At 39.6% G+C, this 24,178-nt stretch overlaps 1 protein-coding gene across 2 annotated transcripts in view; it reads right to left on the bottom strand.

Moving 5' to 3' along the window:
* The window catches only part of ARCN1 (archain 1), a 32,991-nt gene extending 9,515 nt beyond the window's left edge, over nt 1–23,476 (bottom strand). For both annotated transcript variants that reach the window (XM_037147216.2, XM_053672727.1), the window contains exons 1-8: nt 23,315–23,476; nt 13,733–13,996; nt 10,662–10,841; nt 10,320–10,525; nt 10,018–10,182; nt 4,397–4,562; nt 586–733; nt 189–297 (exon numbers count right to left, since the gene is read on the bottom strand). In XM_037147216.2, the coding sequence (XP_037003111.2) occupies nt 189–297; nt 586–733; nt 4,397–4,562; nt 10,018–10,182; nt 10,320–10,525; nt 10,662–10,841; nt 13,733–13,996; nt 23,315–23,317 (1,241 nt within the window). In that variant the 5' untranslated portion in view covers nt 23,318–23,476. The remainder of the gene's footprint in view (nt 1–188; nt 298–585; nt 734–4,396; nt 4,563–10,017; nt 10,183–10,319; nt 10,526–10,661; nt 10,842–13,732; nt 13,997–23,314) is intronic.
* Nucleotides 23,477–24,178: the final 702 nt, after the last annotated feature.

Here is a 24,178-nt window from a genome sequence, read left to right as displayed (position 1 = left end):
TCCTGAATGTTATATAAGTGAAATCACATAGCATGTAGCCTTTTGTAACTGGCTTCTTTCACAACTGGTCTTTTTAAGAAGTATCTTAGAATGAATAGCCAGTTAACTGCTGCCTCCAAAACAAGTTCCAAAAAGCTAGGTCTCTAAACCCAATATATAAAAATGATTACATGGGGAACACTACTTACGGGAGTGGGATGGTAATAACCACATCATTCAGTTCTAAATTATCTTCTTGTAGTTCGTATTCTATGTTGACATCACAGCCATTTCCACTTTCTGAGGGCCAGCAATTAACTGAGGAGAAAGCAAAGCAAGCATACTAGAACATTAGAAAAAGAGTAAAGTTAAGATGGCAAATCAAAGCTGACAGCTGTGCACCTTAAACATCCTAATGTAAACTATCATAAATAACAATTTCAACATTAAAACTACTAAAAAATAAAGCTAATGATTAAAATACAAAAATGCAGGTCATTTTCTCAAAAAGAATTCTGTTATGGCAATGAAGACAAGAGTGTATAAGCCAGGGCTATTTCTAGTTCTCAGCAGACTACCTTAGTGGGACTGACCAGAAGCACTTACTTGTCAGTGGAATAAAAGATTCCTCTGTAGTCTGTAGTCTCCACTTTAGCACCCCTACGTCACTGTTGACTGGAAATGACTTCTCTGGATTCTTCAAGCCAATCAGAGATTCTGCAGTAAAAAGTTTTTTATCTACATTTGGATGGGTCTGAAAAACAAACAAACAAACAAAAAAAAAAAAAAAGAAAGAAAGCTTCTGAGGCTTAGTATAAGACAGGAAATAAATTCCCTCTGGACTTCCATGGCCCATAATCAAAACATCTCAAGTAGGGTACCTAAAAAAATCCAATTCTTTATTTTGAGGAAAGATTTTACTTCTTTAGAAGACTTTTAAATTTTAAACTATTTAAAAATAAGTTAAAAAAGTGATTTCAACTCTAAGTCATTTTATGTGTAATTGAACAAGTTAATTTTGTAATTAAGAAAGTTTTAAAAGACCTTAACCAAGTCCTTTCCAAAAATACTTCACAGGGAACAGCCTCATGGTGAAGTCAAGCTCGACAACTAAAGGACTAGGGTCACACACTGATCAGCTATCTAGGTCAGATGGCAGTTCTAAAGTTGTTCAAACTTAGGCCAAGTAAGATGAGCTAATCTTTTTTTTTTTAAATTGATTTCTAGAGACAGAGACAGACAGAAACAGTGATTTGTTGTTTCATCCACTTATGCATTCTTTGGTTGATTTTTTAAAAGATTTTATTTATTTATTTTAGACAGAGGGGAAGGGAGGAGGAAAGAAGAGGGAGAGAGACATCAATGTGTGCTTGCCTCTCATGCGCCCCTTACTAGGGACCCGAATTGGCCAACGACCTAGGCATGTGACCTTACTGGGAATCAAACCAGTAACCCTTTGGTTCACAAGGCAGCACTCAATCCACTGAACCACACCAGCCAGGGATGGTTGATTATTATGTGTGCTCCGACTAGGGATTGAACCCATGACCTTGGAGTTTCCAGATAATTCTCTAGCCAACTGAGCTACCAAGTCAGGGCCCTAATCTTTTATTTATTTTTTTAAATGGGTTAAAATGTTTTATTATTATATACTAATTCTATGAAAAGATGAATTAATATTTCATCTCAAATATGAATACAAGTTTTCCTACTGATCACCTCCCCCCCCCCCTTATTGTTGTTTAAGGCCCTAATCTTTTAAAAAGTTATATTGGGAGAAAAGAAGAAAAAGAACTAGCTTTTGGATAACAACCTACATATAAGGCCTGCCTGGAAAAAGTCTAGCCATTGTTAACATAATGAGAACAAGTTGCATGACATCAATGTCATCTGGCAGCCATGGAGAATGGATTAGAATGTGCACATGTGAACAATGACGACTTCACTGTACTAGTCAGTGGGGGTGGTAGACACCCTTGAATGAGCACGCGTATTGTGTGACCATTGCATTCAAAATGATTGAGTGAGTAAGCAACGAATATGCATCAAATTTTGCATTAAATCTGAACATTCCTACGTGGAAGCTATTTAGATGATTCAGAAGGCCACAGCTATGGTGAACTGGTGGCAGCTATATCACAAGCACATGCTCATGTATCATGTCTTGTGTAGAGTTTTTTTTATGGCAAAACATCAACTTATCCAGGTAACCCAGCCCCCCTAACAACCCTGATTTGGCGCCCTGCAACCTCCGGCTTTTCCTAAAACTAAAATCATCTTTGAAAGGAAAGAAATTTCAGACCATCAATAAAATTCAGGAAAACAGAATGGGGTAAGCTGATAGCCATTGGGAGATCAGTGTGAGGTCCCAAGGTGCCTACTTTGAAGGGGATTGAGGTGTCATTTTCCTATGTACAACGTTTCTTGTATCTTATATCTTGTTCAATAAATGTCTCAATTTTTCATATTACATGGCTGGATATCTTCTGGACAGACATCATATACTTTAACAGTCAGCAAAGCTGGTGTCAAATAATAGAAGCACTACTTCTAAAAGACAATTTGCACTGATTATGGGAGGAAAACAAAGTAGACAAAAGCACATTCTTCCCTGAAAAGGCTTCATTCTTATAAGAGATATGAAATCAATTGTCTGAATATGTGATAAGAACTATAATAAATAAAGTACATCTCATACATACTCAGGGAGGTAAAACACACACACACTTATATTTTGTAAGGATTTTATGTGCTTTCCAAATATACCATTAGATACTGCCCTTCAGATAACAAAACAAGCACTGGTAGTTTATACATTGGCAGTAAGAGTAAATTTGGTTTTGTAATCAGCTTTTAAAAACTATCTTATGATTTTTAGAGAGGGAGAGGAGGGAAAAAGAGAGGGTGACAAACACTGCTTGGCTGCCTTCTGTACATGCCCCCGGGGACCTCAAATGCAACCCAGGTAGGTGACTAGGAACTGAACCAGTGACCTTTCAGTTCCACAGGATGATGCCCTACCAGCTGAGCCATACCAGCCAGGGCCATAATCTGTTTTAATAAAATAAAATACTTTCTGCCCTGGCTGGTGTGGCTTAATGAGATGGGGTGTCATACCAGAAACCAAAGAGTCGCCAGTTCAACACCCAGTTAGGGCACAGTCGGGGTTCCAGTCCAGGTCTCTACTTGGGGTTGTGTGAGAGGCAACCAATTGATGTTTTTCTGGCACATCAATGTTTTCTCTCCCTTCCTCTCTCCTTCCTTTCCCCTCTATCTAAAAATAAATAAATAAAATAATTTAAAAAACTAAAAACAAAAATAAAATACTTCCTTATTAACCTTACAATCTTTGTTTTTTTAAAAACTGTATTTCCAGCAATGGATTCCTAAATAAATTCTTTTTAATCTTTACATAACAACAGATAGGTTCTCTCTGCACCTTTATGAGTACAAAATCATTTATTAGATTTTTAAATGACTTTTCATTCAATTCCCATATTTTAGCCCTGGCTGGTATGGCTCAGTGGACTGAGCCCCTGGCCTGTGAACCAAAAGGTCACCAGTTCAATTCCCAGTCAGAGCATATGTGTGGGTTGTAGGCCAGGTCGCCAGTGGGGGCTGCACAAGAGGCAACCACACACTGGTATGTCTCTCCCTCTCTTTCTCTGGGGAAAAAAAAAAGGGCTATTTTACACAGCTGCTATCAAACCCTCTCACATGGCTTGAGGAGAGATTTAATGCCTCAAGACATCCACTACATGCAATAAATTGACTTATTTTCTATGCATCTAGAATAGCACTTGTTATAAAACTTTAATAATTTTCTGTGTTCTGTGGTTTATATGAGGAACTCCAGTTGGGAGGACTGTTAGGTAGACAAACAAAAAGTTTTTTCCTCCCTCCCTCTCTTTCATTGTAAGAGTACATTTATTAAAGCTGGGGACAGTGAAACAAGAGCTCAGGATAGAAGAAGCAACAGAAGAGAGCCTAGGCGGGGCTGCTTTGGCTCACTGAAAAGTCAGAGAAGCCCTGGCTAGTGTGGTTCAGTGGACTGAGCACGAATCAAAAGATCACGGGTTCTATTCCTAGTCAGGGTACATGCCTGATTCAGGCCAGGTCCCCATTTGGGAGTGTGTGAGAGGCAACTGATCAATGTTTCCCTCACACATCAATGTTTCTCTCCCTCTCTTCCCCTCTAAAAATAATTAAATCTAAAAAAAAAAAAAAGTCTGAGAAAAAGGGGGCCTTGGGGACAGGATCAGGGGGTAAGCCCAGGATGAGTTGCCTTTGCCCACTGCTCCCCTGGTCACAAGTCTTGTGGAGATCCTTAGAGCTTAGGAGATTCACACCTGAGGGGAAAGAAAGACATGGGTGTGCTCCCAGGAGGGAGAGAGCACAAACAAAAGTCTTTACACACCTGCAGCTGCACCCCTTTCTTATCTTCGTTTTCCACGTGAAGACGAATGCGACCAAATTTTTCATCTGAGATCCTCAGCATGATCATACCATGCAACTCCATATTCTGTAGACCCCCATCTCGGCCACAGGTCAGTGTAATTTTCTCCTCAACCTTCATATGCACGCTGTAAAGAAAAAGATAATACATTTGTTTAGAAAGATAGAAACCAGAACTCTACTTCTCTAGGTGAGAAGTGGAGGTGATTACCCATCTACAACTAACTTTAAGATGCTGCTGTTATACAGGGTTGGCAAAAGTATGTTTATAGTTCTGAGAGTGTGAAAGTTTATTCTTGTATTATCATTTATTAATTACTATATTATTTTGCATATAAACTATGAACTTACTTTTGTCCCACTCTGTAACAAAATTTAAAGCATTATACCCTTTAATTCAGCAAATTTCATCCTATATATAAATTCTTACTCATGCAAAGAATGTAGTAAGTTAATCACTAAAACACTGTTTATAATAGCAAAAGTTTGGAAACAATTTAAATGTTCATCAATAGAGCAGCAATTAAATGATAAAGGTACTATATCCACAAAAATGAATATCAGGCAGTTGTGAAAAAAGTGAATGACAAGTTTAAAAACTTTTATTTAAAAATAACTTCAAGTATTAAAAAATTAAAATTAACTTCTGGCGAAGATGGAGGCATAGGTGGAAACACTGTACCTCCTCGCACAACCAAGTTTAAAGATAACAAAGTTTTAGTAACAAAAACGCAGCCAAAATGTAAAAAATTGAACTGTACGGAAGTCCGACAACAACAATGAACCATTCAGCCAGACTGGTAAGAGGGGTGGAGTCAGCGGTGGAGCAGGGTCAGGCAGGAAAGATCTGCCCAACTGACGCAGGAGCGCAAGCAGCAGTTGGCGGATCCCAGGAGTGGGGTAGCAACAGGCAGACCCAGTGGGGGCACAGGAAGGCTGGCTGACCACAGTCACACATTCGCCCGCAGATAAACCAAGCAAAGGAATGAGCAGTGAGACAGACTGCTCAGGCTAGGGCCCCAGGACAGGAATTAGAGCCCGACAGCACCAATTGGAAGGACTTTCAGAGTTGAGGTGCCCAGAGAGTTCGTTGGAGAGACCCACAGGGTCCTGGAGGGTACACAAGCCCACACACCCAGGAACCAGCACCAGAAAGGCCCAATTTGCTTGTGGGAAGCAGCAGAGGGGACAGAAATCTGAGAGAGAGCAGAACAAATGCCACTGCCCCTCTCTGACCCCGCCCCCACATACAGCATCACAACCCAGCAACCTGGGTCACCCCACCCTGGTGAACACCTAAGGCTCCACCCCTCATACACAACAGGTGCGAACAGACTAAAACATTATGGCTCAAGAACAGCTCAAAGCCCCAGAGCCAATAATTCTAAGCGACCAAGAGATAGCCAACCTTTCAGATGCACAGTTCAAAACACTAGTGATCAGGATGCTCATGGAATTGGTTGATTTTAGTCACAAATTAGAGGAACATGTGAAGGCTAAACTAACTGAAATGAAGGGAAATGCACAGGAAACCAATAGTGATGGAAAGGAAACTGGGACTCAAATCAAAGGAGTGGACCAGAAGGAATAAAAAAATGACCAAACAGAAAAGAATGAAGAAACAAGAATTCAAAAAAAATGAGGAGAGGCTTAGGAATCTCCAGGAGATCTTTAAACGTTCCAACATCCCAAATTATAGGGGTCCCAGAAGGGGAAGAAGAACAGCCATGACTGGAAAACTTATTATTTGAACAAATAATAAAGGAGAATTTCCCCAATCTGGCAAAGGAAATAGACTTCCAGGAAATCCAGGAAGCTCAAGAGTCCCAAAGAAGGTGGACCCAAGAAGGAACACACCAAGGCACATCATAATTACACCAAGGCACATCATAATTACATTAGCCAAGATTAAAATGAAGGAGAGAATTCTAGAAGCAGCAACAGATAAGGGGACAGTCACCTACAAAGGACTTCCCATCAGACTGTCAGCTGATTTCTCAAAAGAGACCTTATAGGCAAGAAAGGACTGGAAAGAAGTATTCCAAGTCATGGAATGCAAGGACCTACATCCAAGATTACTCTATCCAGCAAAGCTTTCATTTAGAATGGAAGGGCAGATAAAGTGCTTCTCAGATAAGGTCAAGTTGAAGGAGTTCATCATCACCAAGCCCTTATTGTATATAATGTTAAAGGGACTTATCCAAAAAAAAAAAGAAGATAAAAAATATGAACAGTGAAAGGACAGCAAACTCACAGTTATTAACAACTGCACCTAAAACAAAAGCAAACTAAGTGGACATCTAAAATAGGAGTGGAGCCACAGAAATGGAGATCACATGGAGGGTTATCAACAGGGGAGTGGGAGGAGGAGAAGGGGGGAGAAGGTACAGAGAATAAGTAGCATAGATGGTGGGGAGGAAATAGACAGGGAGGGCAAGAATAGTGTGTGTAATGTAGAACCTAAAGAACTTGTGACACATAGACATGAACTACAGAGGGGGAATGTGGGTGGGAGGGGGTGTGCAGGGTGGAAGGGAATGAAGGGAGGCGAATAGGACAACTGTAATGGCATAATCAACAAAATATATTTTAAAAAATTAAAATTATACTTATAATACATGTAGAGGGCTTTTAAAAAAATTCTCAACCAAGGACATGCCTACTGATTTTTAATAAAATGTTTTATTTATTTAGAGGGAGGGGAGGGAGAAAGAGTAGGAGAGAAAGCATCAAAGTGTGAGAGAAACATCAGTGGGCTACCTCTCGCACTCCCCAACCCAGGCATGTGCGCCCTGACAGGGAATGGAACCTATGACCCTTCAGTTCACAGGCTGGCAGTCAATCCACTCAGCATACCAGCTATGGCAATTGATTGCCTCTTGCATGCCCCCAAACAACGGCCAGGCCTGCAACCCAGGCATGTGGCCAAAAAGGGAATCAAAGAGATCTTTTGGTTTGCAGCACTGCGCCCAACCCACTGACCCACAGAAGTCAGGGTTTCTTACTGATTTGAGAGGGGGGGGGTAGGGGGGAAGGGAGGGAGAGGGGGTGAGGGAAAGGGTAGAGGAAGAGAAAGAGGGACAGAGAGAACATCAACGTGAAAAAGAAATATTGATCAGTTGCCTTCCTTACATGTCCTGATTGGAGACCAAACCTGCGACCCTTTTTTTGGTGTACAGGAAGATGATCCAACCAACTGAGCACCCAGCCAGGTCATGTCTAACCTTTTTATCATTTTATCCCATTTGTTTATCATTTGCATACTCTCTATCAATAGTATATATTTGATTTTTTTTGCCACGAACCATTTAGAAGCAGAAAATGTACATCATGGCCTTTCCCCCTAAAATATGGCAGAGTACATTTTGTAAGAATATGGATATTCTCTTACATAACCATACTACTGTTATTAACTTCAGAAATTTATATTGGTACAATACTGTTATCTAATCAACCATCCATATGCCAATCTTGACAGGTGACCTGTCTTTTGAGTAGTAATGCAAGATTCAGTCTAGGGTAAGGCATTGCATTTAGATGTCATGTATCTATAGCTTCAAATTAAGGAAATTCTTGTCTCCAAAATAATCAAGTGAAAAAAGGAACTAAAAAATGTGTCTAGTATGTTACCATTTATGTATAAAAAGGGGAAAAACAGACTACATATAACATTTTTATTCATCTATATACAGACTATCCCCCTCAGAAAGATATATCTACCCCCAGAAAAGAAAAAAAAAAAAAAAAAAGAGAAAGAAACTAGTTAACACTAGTTGCCTCCAAAAAGAGAAATTGGCCTGGCTAGGTGGAAGGAAAACTTACTGTAATACCTTTTGAATTTTAAACTGTATAAACGTATAACCTAATAGAAAAAAATTAAGTAAAATAAAAAGTGCTGCTATGGGCAATTATTAAGTACAGTTTATCCATATTCTTCTTTTTCAAATTTTTTACTAAAACTATTTTTAGCCCTGTCTGGCGTGGCTCAGTTGGTTGAGTATCATCCTGCAAAGCAAAGGGTTGCCCATTTGATTCCCGGTCAGGACACACACCTGGTTGCAGACCAGGTCTCCACTTGGGGACTTTGAGAGGCAACCAATTGATGTTTCTCACTCACACTGACGTTTCTCTCCCTTTCTTTCTCCCTCCCTTCCCCTCTCTCTAAAAATAAATAAGTATAATCTTTAAAACTATTTTTAGGTGGGTGAACTGCCAAGGCTAAAAAGAATATTCTGGTATCCAGCTTTGTTCTGTTCTCACCTCTGTTCCCAGAAAAAGAAGCAAGAGACTCAAGACCACAAAAGAGCGTATCTTTTTTTTTTTTTTTTAAAAAAGAGCGTATCTTAAGACAACACATTCCCAGTTAGGGCACATGCCTGGGTTGCAGGCCAGTTCCCAGCAGGGGACACATGAGAGGCAACCATACATTGATGTTTCTCTCCCTTTCTCCTTCCCTTCCCCTCTAAAGATAAATAAATAAAATCTTAAAAAAAAAAATACAACAGAGTCTTATTTACCTTCACAAGTGTTTGCTCCATGCCAAAGAAGTATTTCATGATTTAGAAAGAGTCTCAAGTCTTTCTCCCTAAAATGTGATGGTCTCTAACATCTTTTTTTTTTTAAATCTTATTATTTTTAGAGAGAAGAGAAATGAGAGAGAGAGAGAGAGAGGGAGAGAAACATCAGTGTGTGGTGGCCTCTCACACACCCCCTACTGGGGACCTGGCCTGCAACCCAGGCATGTTCCCTGACTGGGAATTGAACAGGCAACTCTTTGCTTCACAGTCCCGTGCTCAATCCACTGAGCACACCAGCCAGGGCTCTGACATCTTTTTAAAATAGTGTCAAGCCTCTGTTTCACTCAAAGCAAACATTAGGAGCTTTAGTGATTGAGAAGATTTATCCCTACGTAACCATGCCCATTTCATATAGAACAGAACATACAAAATACTTTTATGTACACCTGATAGAGGTATCCTCCAAGACTCATTTTTCATTTGCCCTCAAAACCATCAGCAAAAGTTAAGTCTGGGTTTCAAGACAAGAAATCTGAGTCATCTATGTGAACTTGATACCTATCACTTAAAAATGTTATCAACAAGTACTATAGTCTTAAGAAATCAAAATATTCTACAATGGGTTCAACTACTTAAAAGGCAAAAGATAATATGTAAATTTGCTGTTAAAGATATTTATAAATTTTGCATTAAAGATAGGTTCTCCAAAAACTGTAATCAGAAAAAGACATGCCAAAATACAGTATAAGGTCATCACGGCATTAGCCCTCTTAATTCAAGTCCATTTTAAGAGACAAGGCACACACTAGGCCTGCAGATAAGGTTATTTTTTTAATTTATTAAAACAGAGTTGATAAAAGGTAAGTCCTAAACTTCACTGAAAATACATGGCTAAGAGCCCCTAATTATTTTTAAAGTAAAAAAGACCTCATGTTAATGACCTAGAATATATCCTAAGTCTTTTAAATCTGTAAAAATTAAAATACACAAAAAGAATTTATAGTAGAATGAAATAAAATTTTTAAGCATTATGTGGTCTGTCCTTACAGAAAAGGTTACCACTTACCTTTCCATGTTAATGGGTGGAACATGCACTTTGGTTGCTTCAGACATACGCTTACCCATATTGGAGGACATAATAGTTTCACCTTCAGATTTCAATTTGTCTACAAAATTATCTACTTCCTTTCCTTTGGCTCCAAGTTTCAAAGCCTTGCTGGGGCCTGAAGGTCTAAGTGGAAGAATACAAAACAGGAAAAAAAACACATGATTTAAAAATAAAACCTAAACACACATACATCACTCCAAAAAGACACGTATAGCCTTCATCTGCCATTCTAGGGTTGCTGGTAATACACTGGGTTATACCTGGCTGGCGCAGGTGCCACTTTTGGTTTATCAGTTTCAATGATGGTCTCTGTAATCATGGCAGCTGTGCTGCCTCCGGAGACTGCGGAACTTCCAAATCCTCCAAATCCTGGTGCTTTTTTGCCCTGTCTCTCTGCATCTCTTCGGGCCTGTTGTAATTCCTTTGCTTTACGCCGCATTTCGGCCTTGGCTTCACGTTCTTGAGTCTATGAAAGGAGACATACATTTATAAATGTGGCTTTGAGTACAGTCTACACTAGCAAATAAAAACAGGATAATCAGATAAGTGACACCTAAAAGAAAGATGTACAAACCAGTAGTCCCAGAGAAGAAACTATTTACCTCTCTGACTGCTCTGAACACCTTCTCCTCATGAGAGTCCATTTCTGTGAAGGTTCTGATCTGTGCCAGATTAACATTCTCCCGGTATCCCAGGGCAACAATTTCATCAAAAGCAAAAATCAAATCAAAACAGTGATCAGATATTTCATTCTCTTCTAAGGCTCGGCAATATTCAGGGATCTAATCATGGACAGCAATGGAAAAGGAAGATTCATCAGCAGTTATGTTTTTCAAATCTTATCCTTTAAAGTACACAAATTTCAACAAACCTGAATCCCTTTATTAGCTCCTTTTACTCTATGTTAAGCAAGACTCTGGTGTAAAATCTTTGTTGTATGTCTATATCAATAAACCTTTTCTTTTGTGCTTCAAAAAGTTCTTTCAGCCCTGGCTGGTGTGGCTCAGTGGATTGAGTGCCAGCCTGTCAACCAAAGGGTCGCCAGTTCAATTCCCAGTCAGGACACATGCCTGGGTTGCGGGCCAGGTCCCCAGTAGGGGGTGTGTGAGAGGCAACCACACATTGATGTTTCTCTCCCTCTCTCCTTCCCTTCCCCTCTAAATATAAATGTTTTTTAAAATTCTTTTATAATTGAGGTTTTATTGATTTTTTAGAATACAGACATGTCAATTTGTACATAATTCTTACCATACATACCAAAAAACTGAAAAGTCATGTGGTTATGATTTTTTCTAGTTATTCCAGTGACTTTCCAGCTTAAAATTTGGAGGCTAATTTTTCTTAAGAGAGTAGCAAGTACATGTATCTTCGAATATTGATATATTGTAACATCAAAGTCCTACTAATTTGTAATTCAATATCATACATACTTCCATAATCAAATTTCCAGTATTTCACAGCACATTAACAAATTTACTAGAAAAACTAGACTACCACACCAAAGACTTACAGAGTGCACAAAATTCTCACAGAGAGAGCCAAGATCAAGGAGTGGTTTTCTTTAGGAAACAATTCTACCAAAAACATGAGAGCAGCATTGGCTGGTGGTATGGCTCAGTGGTTGAGTGTTAGTCTGAGAATCAAAATGTTGCTGGTTGAACTCTCAGTAGGGCACATGCCTGGGTTGCAGGCCAGGCCCCCAGTGAGGGGCATGTGAGAGGCAACCACACATTGATGTTTTCCTCCCTCTCTTTCTCTCTCCCTTCTCCTCTCTGAAAAATAAATATAATCTTTAAAAAAATTAGAACTTAAAATGTTCAAGATATATTAAATGTATGACTAACTCCAAACTGTCATTTAGTATACTCAATATTATAAAAACTACCTTCTATCTATGGAATGTTAGGCTAAGATCCAAGACAGTCTCCCATATTCAACATCCCACTATCCTCTGGTTATCTCAAAAAATAAACAACCAGCAAATAATTTCACCTCTTAAAAAAAAGAAAAGGCAGCCCTGGCTGGTGTGGCTCAGTGGATTGAGTACCAGCCTGTCAACCAAACAGTCACCAGTTTGATTCCCAGTCAGGGCACATGCCTGGGTTGCAGGCCAGGTCCCCAGTAGGGGGCATATTCAAGGCAACCACACACTGATGTTTCTCTCCCTTTCTTCTTCCCTTCCCCACTCTCTAAAAGTAAATAATTAAAATCTTTTAAAAAAGGCTTCTACAGCCACTAAAAAACTTGCATTTACAAAACATTTTTAAAAAATATTTTATTTATTTATTTTTAGAGAAGGGAGAAGGGAAGAAAGAAAGGGAGAGAAACATCAACGTGTGGTTGCTTCTCACAAGCTCCCCTTTGGGGACCTGGCCTGCAACCCAGGCAACGTACCCTGACTGGGAATCGAACTGGCAACCTTTGGCTTGCAGCCTGCGCTCAAACCACTGAGCTACACCAGCCAGGACTACAAACAGTCGATACATTGTAACTATTCCTCCGTTTTGTATAACAAGGGAGATAGGGACCACTGATAAGACATAATATGTGACATTAATCAGACTTGGCTTCTTTCTTTGCCACTTCATTGGAGGCTGAGCTCTCTTCATTCTCAGTTTCTGTTTTCTGCAAGTAGATCTTCTTTAGATTTAGCTGCTTCAGCCTATTTTCCCTTTGCTCTCCCTTCCCTTTTCACCTGCATTTTTTCCTAAAGATTTTATTTATTTTTAGAGGGGGGAAGGGAGGGAGAAAGAGAGGGAAACTTCAATGTATGATTGCCTCTCATGTGCCCCCTACTGGGGACCTGGATCCACAACCCAAGCATGTGCCTGACTGGGAATCGAACCAGTGACCCTTTGATTCCCCAGGCTGGCGCTCACTCCACTGAGTCACATCGGCCAGGGATGTTTGCACTTTTTTTGTCTGCAGATTTATCCTACCCTGCTGCCTTTTTGGCTCACTTCCAGTTTTGCAGGATCAAGTTTAGCTGACAACCTCGCTGATCATCTCAGGTTCTTCCTTCACCAACCCCTAAGTGGAGCTCCTTAGCTGAATCTGGGCTGCCTGGCTGCTGCCTTAAATCTTTAGACCTTAAATCTTTGGGTCTAAAGTACATGATCCAAGAATGCAGCTAAACAAGTGTCAGAACCACAAAGGCAGATTAAAGTAACCACTTAAGAACTAGGAAAGAAAAGGGCAGTTCCCATATTCCCTTTTGGGAAACTCATAGCCTAAGAGGACACCCAGCAAACATTTTTTTTTAATTAAAAAAGAATGCCCTGGCTAGTGTGGCTCAATAGATGAGTACCAGCCTGTAAACAGAAAGGTCGCCGATTCAATTCCCAATCAGGGCACATGCCTGGGTTACAGGCCAGGTCACCTGTGAAGGGGCATGTGAGAGGCAACCAATCAACGGATCAATCGATGTTTCTCTCTCACATCAATTTTTCTCCCCCTCTTTCTCCCTCCCTCCCCCTCTCTCTAAAAATAAATTTTAAACCCTTTTTAAAAACTTTAAAAAATTAATAAAGAGCTGTAGCAGCAATTTGCTGCTATGGGGGTGAGGAAGCATGGAGCACACAAACTGGTAAGCATTAGCTATTTTGGGTAAAAATAGTTTCACACAAAATTTAAAGCAAAAGACGGTAACCTACTATTACAGAAGGACTCTTACCACTCTTGAGAAAAGCCTTAGGGTCTCCAGATCTTCTAAGATGTTGCTGTTTTTGGTAGTGATCAGTACCATGTACAATTTCTCCATAGGCTGGTAGACATATCTTACACTCTCTGTTTCAACAAATGTATGTTGTTTTCCAGTGTTCATGAGCTTTGGAAAAGCTGCTAACAAGCCCTCAATTCGAGTTCGGGTCATCTCCACAAACTGTCGAGAAACAATAGCCTTTCCTGCTTTCGTGCAGACTGCTGCTGCCAACAGCACCTGCCAGGAACATATATGTAAATAAGTACAAATTAATTATTTCATCATACGTTTTCTCAACATTCTCAGATCTACCATAGAATGACATATATATTTTTTAGAATCAAAAAAGAAATCCTTGTGTGAGGATCCATTTAATGACTTGAAAGAGAGAGAGAGGAAGAGACAGAGACACTGTTGTGAGAGAAAAAAGCAAACAGTTGCCTCCCGTACACAATTCACCCAGGACCAAACCTGCAACCTAAGTATGTGCCCAGACTGGGAATTGAACTGGTTACCTTTTTGGTGCACAGGACACTCCGACCAAGTGAAAATGACTTGCAAACTCTATTTCATGCTTCTGTTAATTATATACTATATAATTCATAAGACAAAGCTAAAGTAGCGGAAAATGAAGCTACTATTCCTGTTTCAATAACATACCTAAAGAAAACTTAGTAAAGAAATAATTGTTTCCAAATTTCTAAATGCATTACTAATGGGCCTCCTGTGACTTAGAACTGGGTTGCTCTGTGCTTTGGTGGGCTCATAAAGACGAGTTCTAACTTTTCCTAAGAACAGAGATTTCTACAGCCAAAACTGAAGTCTGATCACACAGATTAAATGTGTGTAAAACACTGACCTTCGCTTTCATTTTTACCTAGAACATGGAACCAATTTGAGAGGTTAAATTTATCCTCTCCTCTTTGATTAACTTTCCCATCCCACTGTAGCTTACCCTCCACATATGCAAATAATCTGTAAAATGAAAAACTAAATGACTCAGTGTCAACACAGGTTTTGACACCGGGCAATGGTCAATAGCCTTTTTTGAGCCTGGCATTTCAATAAAAGAGACAAAGCACCAAAGGAAGATGAGGAGACTTCTAATGCCATTATAGTGGAGTGAGAAAATGAAATACGACCTTAACAGTCTTTTCAGTGAGGGAACTCAAGAATCCTCAAGAATTAACACATTTTATAAGAAGCCTCAAGGCTAGGATATACCCACTGAAATATTAACATACTACTGGTGAGGCCTTTCGGCTTTACAGAAACCTGCCTCACACAGGTGAGGAGCCTGAAGAAAAAACAAGTTAGTTACTCAAATAAATATTCTTATAATTTCAACACATCAATATAGTTTTATAATAATCAAAGGAGAACACAATGTACTTATCCATCAATTAGGGTATCTGGGAAATAATTACCATCATGCGTATTTCCAAGCAACTAGGTAAAAACAATTTACACTGGAAAAGTGTTATTTATATCTTGTACAAATAATTTCCCTCTACTGCACAGATTTTTTAAAGAGCTTTAAATAAAAAAATTTATTTATCTTTAGAGAGAAGGGGAAGGAGAGAGGGAGAGAAATATCAATGTATGGTTGCCTCTCGGGCATCCCTTCCTGGGAACTGGCCCACAACTCAGGCATGTGCCCTGACTGGAAATCAAACTGTGATCCTCTGGTTCACAGGCCTAAGCTCAATCCACACGAGCCAGGGCAAATTTTTATTTTTGTTGGCTTACCTCCAAAAAACAAGGGGCAGATTTTCTCAGGTGAAAAAGAGATACTGCTATCAAATGCTCTATTTCCCAAATAACAACTGTAAAGTTTAGAAAGAAGTAGATTTAAGGAAGTAATATGCAATTTTGTTTATGTTTCCAATTCTATCAATGCTACCTTGAAACTTAATTTCCCATCTTAAAGTTCATTTTATGTTGTATCAAATTAAAAAGTAAAAAAAGTAGTCCTAAATCACATGAAATATTTTTAGGAAGAATCTTGTTTTGTATATTAGAAAGCTAGAAAATATTCCAGACATACACAGAGAAATACAGCATCAGAGTTACCAGTTGACTAGAAATGGCAAAAGGCTAGCTTAAAGTCCAAAAACAGTTATTTTCCCCAAATACTTATAGTTGTATAAACTACACAGTTTTGTACTTAAGAAATGTGTCTTTTCCTGGCTGGTGCAGCTCAGTGAATTGAGCATGGGCCTGAGAACCAAAGCATTGCTGGTTTGATTCCTAGTCAGGGAACATGCATGAGTTGTGGGCCAGGTCCCCAGTGGGGGCACATGAGAGGCAAGCACACATTGATGTTTCTCTCTTTCTCCCTCCCTCCCTTCCCCTCTCTAAAATAAATGTCATTTTTATAATTATGTATGGTGACAAATGTTAACTATACATGCAAAGTAAGGTTCCCAAAGTAGAACCAAAGTGCCTCACACTAAGCGTGGATTTAAACACCTAAGACACCACACACCACAATTACAGGTTCCACAAAGCTGACACAGTTTTCTATTCACTGTGTTATACACATTAATGGACACACATGTTAACAAGGCTGGAAGGTATAGTTGGAAGGTATGGTTACCTCTAAACATGATAAATTTAAACTATCTGAAAATAATATTCATCTTCTTAAATGCTTTGAAGTAATAGAGGCCCTCTTCGCATAAATGTTTACTGATATTTAACAATGATTAAATAGAGACTTCTGGTGAAGATGGAGGCATAGACAGACGCGCTGTGCCTCCTCACACAACCTAAAAGAAGGACAACAATTTAAAAACAAAAAACAACCACAACTGACAGAAAATCAAACTGTATGGAAGCCTGACAACCAAGGAGTTATGCAAGACACATTCATCCAGACCAGTAGGAGGAGCAGAAACAGGCAGCCAGGAAAGAGAGGACTTTCAGCAGGGTGGCAGCTGGCAGACCTGGCAAGGCAGCAGATTGTAGAACTGGGTGCACAAGGCAGTGGCTGGCAGACAGGCGGTCCCACATTCTCGTGCAGATAAAGCAGGCAAAACAAAGGGGGAGTGGGATGGACCTCACAACCCAGGGTCCCAGCACTGGGAAATAAAGCCTCAAACCACTGATTGAAAACACCTGTGGGGAGACCCACAGGGTCCTAGAACATACACAAACCCACCCACACAGGAATCAGCACCAGAAGATCCCAATTTGCTTGTGGGAACTGGGGGAAGTGACTGAAATCTGGCAGAGAGTGGTGCAAGCGTCACTGTTACCTCTCGGACCCCTTCCCCACATACAGCATCAAAACCTAGCCACTTGGGTTACCCCACCCGGGTCAACACCAAAGGCTCTGCCCCTCCCTACGTAACATGAGAGTCAAGACAAAAAAAAAAAAAAAGGCTCAAAGGAAAGAACAGGTCATAGCCCCAGAAACAATACAACTAAGCAACAAAGAGGTAGCCAACCTACGCACAATTCAAAACACTGGTAATCAGGATGCTCACAGAATTGGTTGAATTTGGTCACAAATTAGATGAAAAAATGAAGGCTACACTAAGTGAAATGAAGCAAAATGCACAGGGAACCAACACTGATGGGAAGGAAACTGGGACTCAAATCAATGGAGTGGGCCAGAAGGAAGAAATAGCCAATCAGAAAAAAATGAAGAAATAAGAATTCAAAAAAATGAGGAGAGGCTTAGGAACCTCCAGGACATCTTTAAACGTACCAACATCTGGATTATAGGGGTACCAGAAGGAGAAGAGAAAGAGCAACAAGTGGAAAAGTCATGTGAACAAATAATAAAGGAGAACTTCCCCAATCTTGCAAAGACAACAAACTTCCAGGAAGTCCAGGAAGCTTACAGAGTCCCAAAGAAGTTGGACCCCAGGAGGAACACACCAAGGCACATCATAATTACATTAGCCAAGATTAAAATTAAGGAGAGAATTCTAGAAACAGCAAGAGATAAGGAGACAGTAACCTACAAAGGAGCTCCCATCAGACTTTCAGCTGATTTCTCAAAAGAGACCTTACAGGCAAGAAGGGGCTGCAAAGAGGTATTCCAAGTCATGAAAGGCAAGGACCTATACCCAAGATTGTTCTACCTGGTAAAGCTTTCATTAAGAATGGAAGGGCAGATAAACTGCTTCTCAGATAAGGTCAAGTTAAAGGATTTCATCATCACCAAGCCCTAATTAAGTGAAATGTTAAAGGGTCTTATCTAAGAAAAAGAAGATAAAAAATATGTGCAGGAAAATGACAGCAAATTCACAATTATTCACAACCACACCTAAAACAAACACAAAAACAAACTAAGCAAACAACTAGAACAGGAACAGAACCATAGAAATGGAGATCACATGGAGGGTTATCAACAGGGGAGTGGGAGGAAGAGAGAGGGGGAAAAGGTACAGAGAATAAATAGCATAGATGGTAAGTAGAAAACAGACAGGGGGAGGGTAAGAATAGTATGGGAAATGTAGAAGCCAAAGAACTTGTATGTATGACACATGGACATGAACTAAAGGGGGGGGGATGTGGGTAGGAGGGGATGTGCAGGGTGGACAGGAGTGAAGGGGAGAAAATGGGACAATTGCAATAGCATAGCCAATAAAATATATTTTAAAAAGCAATGATTAAATATATAGTATACAGTATAAAAATATACAGCCCATACTAAAAGGCAAACTGATTTTTCCTATTGTAATTTGATCTGATTTTCTTTTAGGAAGACTAAGTATGATTCTCATAGAATTGTTTTATTTATTATTTATATTTTTGGAAAAGAACATTTACATTTAAAAGGAACTTTCAAGAACCCTTGGTTGTTTTACAGATGTAGAACACTAGGGTCCAGAAGTTAAATGATTTCTTCAGGACTGTTTAAAAAAATAAATCACCCATTAAGTTAAGCTTTGTTAAACAACTTTTCTCTTAATAATATTTACAATTGTTTGTGTATATTGTTTTTTGTTTTTGAATTAAATGACAACTCTTTCCTATCCAGATTTAACTACATGGGTAAGAAGGTTTCTTGAGTCAAGAAACCTGGAAAATTAGGTTTCTGTTTTGCTTCTACCACTAATTATATGACCTTGAATAAGTCACTTAACTACTTCTTGAAATGTCCCTAAATTAGAGGTTAGCTTATATGAAATCTATAGTATCTTTTCACCCCTAACATTCTGTAAATCTAAGTATTTAAAAACTTCACAGCAACAGAAAATGTACAATACCTTCATTTCACACCCACTGCTCTAGTAGAAACTATGTTGGAAACATATTTTACATGAACATCAAGCTTCTGGAAGGCAAACTGCCTAACCAAAACAAATTATGTTTGTATAGTGCATGTGTGAGAGATAGAGATAGCTGCCTAACATCCTTCATCCCTACTAGTGTTTGATAGAGCTCCAAGAATAACAGGTCAGCATAAATATGTGCACAGTTCCCCAAAGAAAAGTCAAGGACATCCTCCAACCCCTAAATACTTCAGTATTAATCACTTCCAGAATTATGCAGTCACTTTCTCCTTCATATTCATGATCATGTTAAGGATAGTTTCTATAATGTTTTCCTGTTTGCATAACGTAATTACAGATAAAATCAGAGGGAAGATTAAAATCCAGACCATATATAAAATCTAAAACCTAGAAAGCTACTCAGTGTGAGTTTTAAGCTGATCACAAGTTTCTCTTCTAAAACAAAAGCTTATAGACAATAAAAATAAAAGGGCATCATTTTCAGCTTCTGCAGTGAACATCCTATTTGAAGAATAAATAAATGGCAAATCAGTGGAAACTCAAGACAACCATTTTCAGTTTTTGATATCTCTCACATGGATGTTTCCCTTCCATACAAAAGATTTTATGTATTTATTTTTAGAGAGAGGTGAAGGGAGGAAGAAAGACGGGGAAACATTAATGTGTGGTTGCCTCTCCTGTGACCCCTACTAGAGACCTAGCCTGCAACCTAGGTATGTGCCCTGATTGGGAATCAAACCAGCAACCCTTTGGTTCACAGGCCAGTGCTCAATCCACTGAGCCACATCAGCCATAGCAATACATAAAATCTTTAAACAAACAAACAAACAAACAAACAAGGCCAGTTTAGACCATCATCCCAATACGCCAAGTACAAGTTCAATCCCCAATCAGGGCACATACAGGAATCAACCAATGAATACATAAATAAGCAGAACAACAAACCTATGTTTCTCCTTCTTGCTCCCTCTTAAAAAACAAAAAATACAATAGCTGTGCAACTGTTGTATTGTGTATGAAAAAGAGGGGGGAAAGCAATAATACCCTAATTGGGAAGTTATTACTGTGCAGGATTTGTTTCTCCTCCATCATGTGTAGGTCAGCGATACAAACCCAAATCTAGCTTTCTAATAACCAACAACTTTTGGGAACTGAACTTAATGTGATCATTTATATTTAATGTGGACACTATATTAAGTTTACTCATTGCCTATACTTATTAAGAAAAGAACAGCACTGTAGAAAAGCAAAGATTTTACAAATTGATATTACCATGAGACTTAGGACCAGGTTAATTAAGAAAAAGTAACAATGATACTTGATAAATGTTAAGAATGTTAAGAAAATAAGAACATGTTCTGATTTGTAGAAAACTAAAAAAAAAAAAAATTAAAAAGATGCCCTCTTTATATTTCTTTTTTTTCCTTTTAATATACTTCATTTTACAAGAAGTTCATCATGAGCCATCTGTTTTACATTTGTTCACTTATTTCTCTACTAGGATTATTCACAGCGTAGGATATTTTGTACTGATTTCAGTGACTAATGCCAAAGGAAACCTATTTCTCATAAAAAGATGTATAGAACAATGGATGAATGATTAAGTACAGTGAAATGTTACAGAACCTAGCTGGTGGTTATACGGGTATTCACTACAAAGTGCAACTTTTCTAGATGCTTAAAAAAATCTTTTTTAAGATTTCATTTATTTTTTAAAGAGAGAGAAAGTGAGGGAAAAAAAGAGAAGGAAAGAAACATCAATATGCTTGAGAAACATTAACCAGTTGCCTATTGCACACCCCAAACCAGGGGACCTGGCCCACAACTCGGGCCCTGACTGGCCATCAAATCTGTGACCTTTGGTTCACAGGCTGGTGCTCCACTCAATCCAATGATCCTTACCAGATTATAAATAAAATGTTAAGATAAAGAAATCTACTTTCAGAAGTTTTGAAACAAATTTTAGATCCACAAAAATCTTCTAAAATGTCACTTTATTTGGACATTTTTACTGTGTGGGGATATCTATGGGACCCAAAAACATTACACAGAAATAACACTTAACATCTTAGGAGCCAACAGAGCAGTGTACTGAGGTGTTGTTCTTCAGAATACAAAAATCTGTGGGTTTCTAGATCATACCAAATCCTAAAATAATTCAGAAATAGATGCATAGTTACACGATACAACTGTACATGTCCAAATAACTTGCAGATTCTATATTTTATCACTCAACACCTAGAACTCTACCATCCCTTGGTTATCAGTCAATGCAGGTCCCCAAGCCCTGACTGGTGTGGCTGAGTTGGTTGGGCATTGTCCAGCAAAGCAAGGGGTCACCTGTTCCATTCCCAGTTAGGGCACATGCCTGGGTTGCAGATTGAGCTGCCAGTCAGGGGGGCTCAGAGTGCTTATGATAGGCAACTGACTGATGTCTCTCTCTTACACTGATGTTTCCCTCCTCTTTTTCTCTTCCTTCCACCCTCTTGATCAATAATATAAAAATCTTTAAAATATATATATATACCAGGTCCCCATATAACGTTCTTTCAAGATTATTTAATTAAAATGTTGATGACATGAGAACTCTTGTTTAAATCAATCAGCCTATGGTAAAACTGGTTTTGTTATGTCATTTCAATTAAAGTCCCAGAACCTACTGAAGATATTAAGTGAGGAGTTGCTGTACTAAGTTCCAAGAACTTTCCAACATCTTTTTGTAAAGATTATCTATATTTGATTTACATAAAACAAGGCTTTAATTTTGCTATTAAACTTATAATATGCTCTAAAATGCACTACGAATACATCCAGGATGTAAAAGGAAAATAAGTTTAAAATCACTAGCCAAATACCAAGCATTATGGTGGAAACAAAAAAAAAAAAGGGATCCTGGAAATTTTATGTCCAACCCTGAAGTTTTGAGGCCAACCTGCTTGATGTAATTTACATGTCTGAAGCTGAAAAAACCCTTTTTAGTGTTCTGAGAGCCCAAACATGAATCCCAGTTCTCATCTAAAAGGTTGTCAATAGCCCTCCCTGGCTGGTGTAGCTCAGTGGATTGAGCTCAGTGGATTGAGCGCGGGCCTTCGAACCAGACAATTGGGGTTTGATTCCCAGTCAGGGCACATGCCTGGGTTGCAGGCCGGTTCCCTGCAGGCCAGCTCCCAGCAGGAGACGCAGGAAAGGCAACCATACATTGATGTTTTCCTCCCTCTCTCCTTCCCTTCCCCTCTAAAGATAAATAAATAAAATCTTTATTAAAAAAAAAGATTATCAACAGAACTTAGTATGATTGGCACCAGATTATATTATCATCTCTCCAGTGTGTAGGAAGATGCTTTAAATCAAATTATTAATCTACTAACAATAAAAGAAAAAGAAAAAACTTACTGTAGTGATAAAGTAAGATTTAGTGGAGTAAGCACTGTTTTGTCCCATCCTCACCCATATTAATTTTTCCCATCTCTACAATAATTGAGAACACAAAGATAACGTTATCTGGGGAACAGGTCCTAAAGTATAACCCCTTCTTACTGAGATATGCCACATACACATTTACTTCACCTAAACAATCATTTTCTCGAAAACCAAAAGCCTGAGTTCTTTACAACTCGTTCACATTTTTTCAATACTCTATACACTACATTTTCTCAATCTCAATGACAAATGGACACACTTAAGTTCTGCGGAAGTAGTGGAAGGTCGCAGGGACACCTGGATCTACAAAGTAGTGTTAGGAGTTACTTCTTTCTGTTCCATGCCTCCTTTCTAACTTTCCTGTATCTCCCCCTCTCGAACAAACAAAAAAAATTGGGTACGCCAATTTTTTGCACCTATGGGTATGGATTTCGAACATTAATGGCCTGCCGAACACCGATGATGGGAGGCAAGCTGATTACAGAAGTAAGGGAATGCCTGGAGAGAGGTCCAGCCTGCTGAGCCTAGGCGCCCATAGAACAAGCTGGACTTTTGCGCCGAGGACCGCAGCGTCGGGTCCAGGCAACACCATTATGAGATTTTCGCAGAGCCCAAACTCCGGTCTCAGAGCAGAACCCGGACCTCAGCAGAGGAGGGTGCCCAACTGTGGGGGTGAGGGATGTGGGTACTACGACAGAGGAACAGGAGTCAGGTCCCTCGGATCTCCCGGGAGGTCGGGCACAGGGCTGCTCCCGGAGCTGCGAGGGAAGTGCCGATACCTGGCCCTCCGGGAAGGGCTCCTCTGGCCTGAGCACAGGGCCGTCAGGAAGGCAAAGCTGGCGAGCGAGACCCGACCCGGAATTCGGCTTGGCTCAAATCTTACCATGGTGAGGACGGTGGTGGGGCGCACTCGTGCTCGCGTTCCAGTGGGGCTAGGGCTGGGACCAGGGGAAAGGGAGCAACAGCCACTCTCGACCTGCTGTCCCCCTTGACAGAAACCGCTGCCGCTTCACCTCTTGCCAAAATGGCGGCCCTGAGCCACGTCTGCAACCGGAAACGGCGTGGGTCAAAGGGCGGGGGGCGGGGCGATATGGGTAGGGGAAATTGTGCGTAGTTGGGTGGAGACCTGGCCTAGGAGGCCAGGGAACTTTAGTAGCACAAGAAGCTCAGGCTGAGGGCTCTTCGCTTTTGGCAGCGCTATTTTTTAATTTGTGACACCTGTTACAGTTTATAATGCTCTCAGCCACTATATAATTTAATATACGAAATAACCCACTGTGCTTAAAGGACTAGTATCAGAGTATGTAAAGACCCCTTACAACTCAACAATGAAGACACTCCAAGTTTAAAATGGGCAAAGTAGACATTTCTCCACAGTTTATACGTGTAGCCAGTAAGCTCAGAAAATATGATCAACATCCAAAGAAAAGTGCAAATCAAAACCACAATGAAATACCACTTTATCCCCAGTAAGATGGATACAATAATAATATTGGTGAGAATATAGAGAAAATATAACCCTCATACACAGCTGGGGCAAATGTAAAATAATTCAGCTACTTCAGAAATAATCTGGTAGCTCCTCAAAAAGTTAAAACATATGACCCAGCAATTCCACTCCTTGGTATGTATATACCCAAGAATATTAAAAACATGACCAGCCCAGGCTGATGTGGCTCAGTGGATTGAGTACCTGCCTGCAAATCAAAGGGTGGCTAGTTGGATTCCAAGTCTAGGGCACATGCTT

The sequence above is a fragment of the Artibeus jamaicensis genome, unplaced genomic scaffold, assembly GCF_021234435.1.
Source record: "Artibeus jamaicensis isolate MK-2021 breed Jamaican fruit bat unplaced genomic scaffold, CSHL_Jam_final contig_196, whole genome shotgun sequence".
In the NCBI taxonomy this organism is placed as follows: domain Eukaryota; kingdom Metazoa; phylum Chordata; class Mammalia; order Chiroptera; family Phyllostomidae; genus Artibeus; species Artibeus jamaicensis.
Note: the sequence above shows the minus strand (reverse complement) of the source record. Positions and strands in the feature narration are given on the sequence as shown.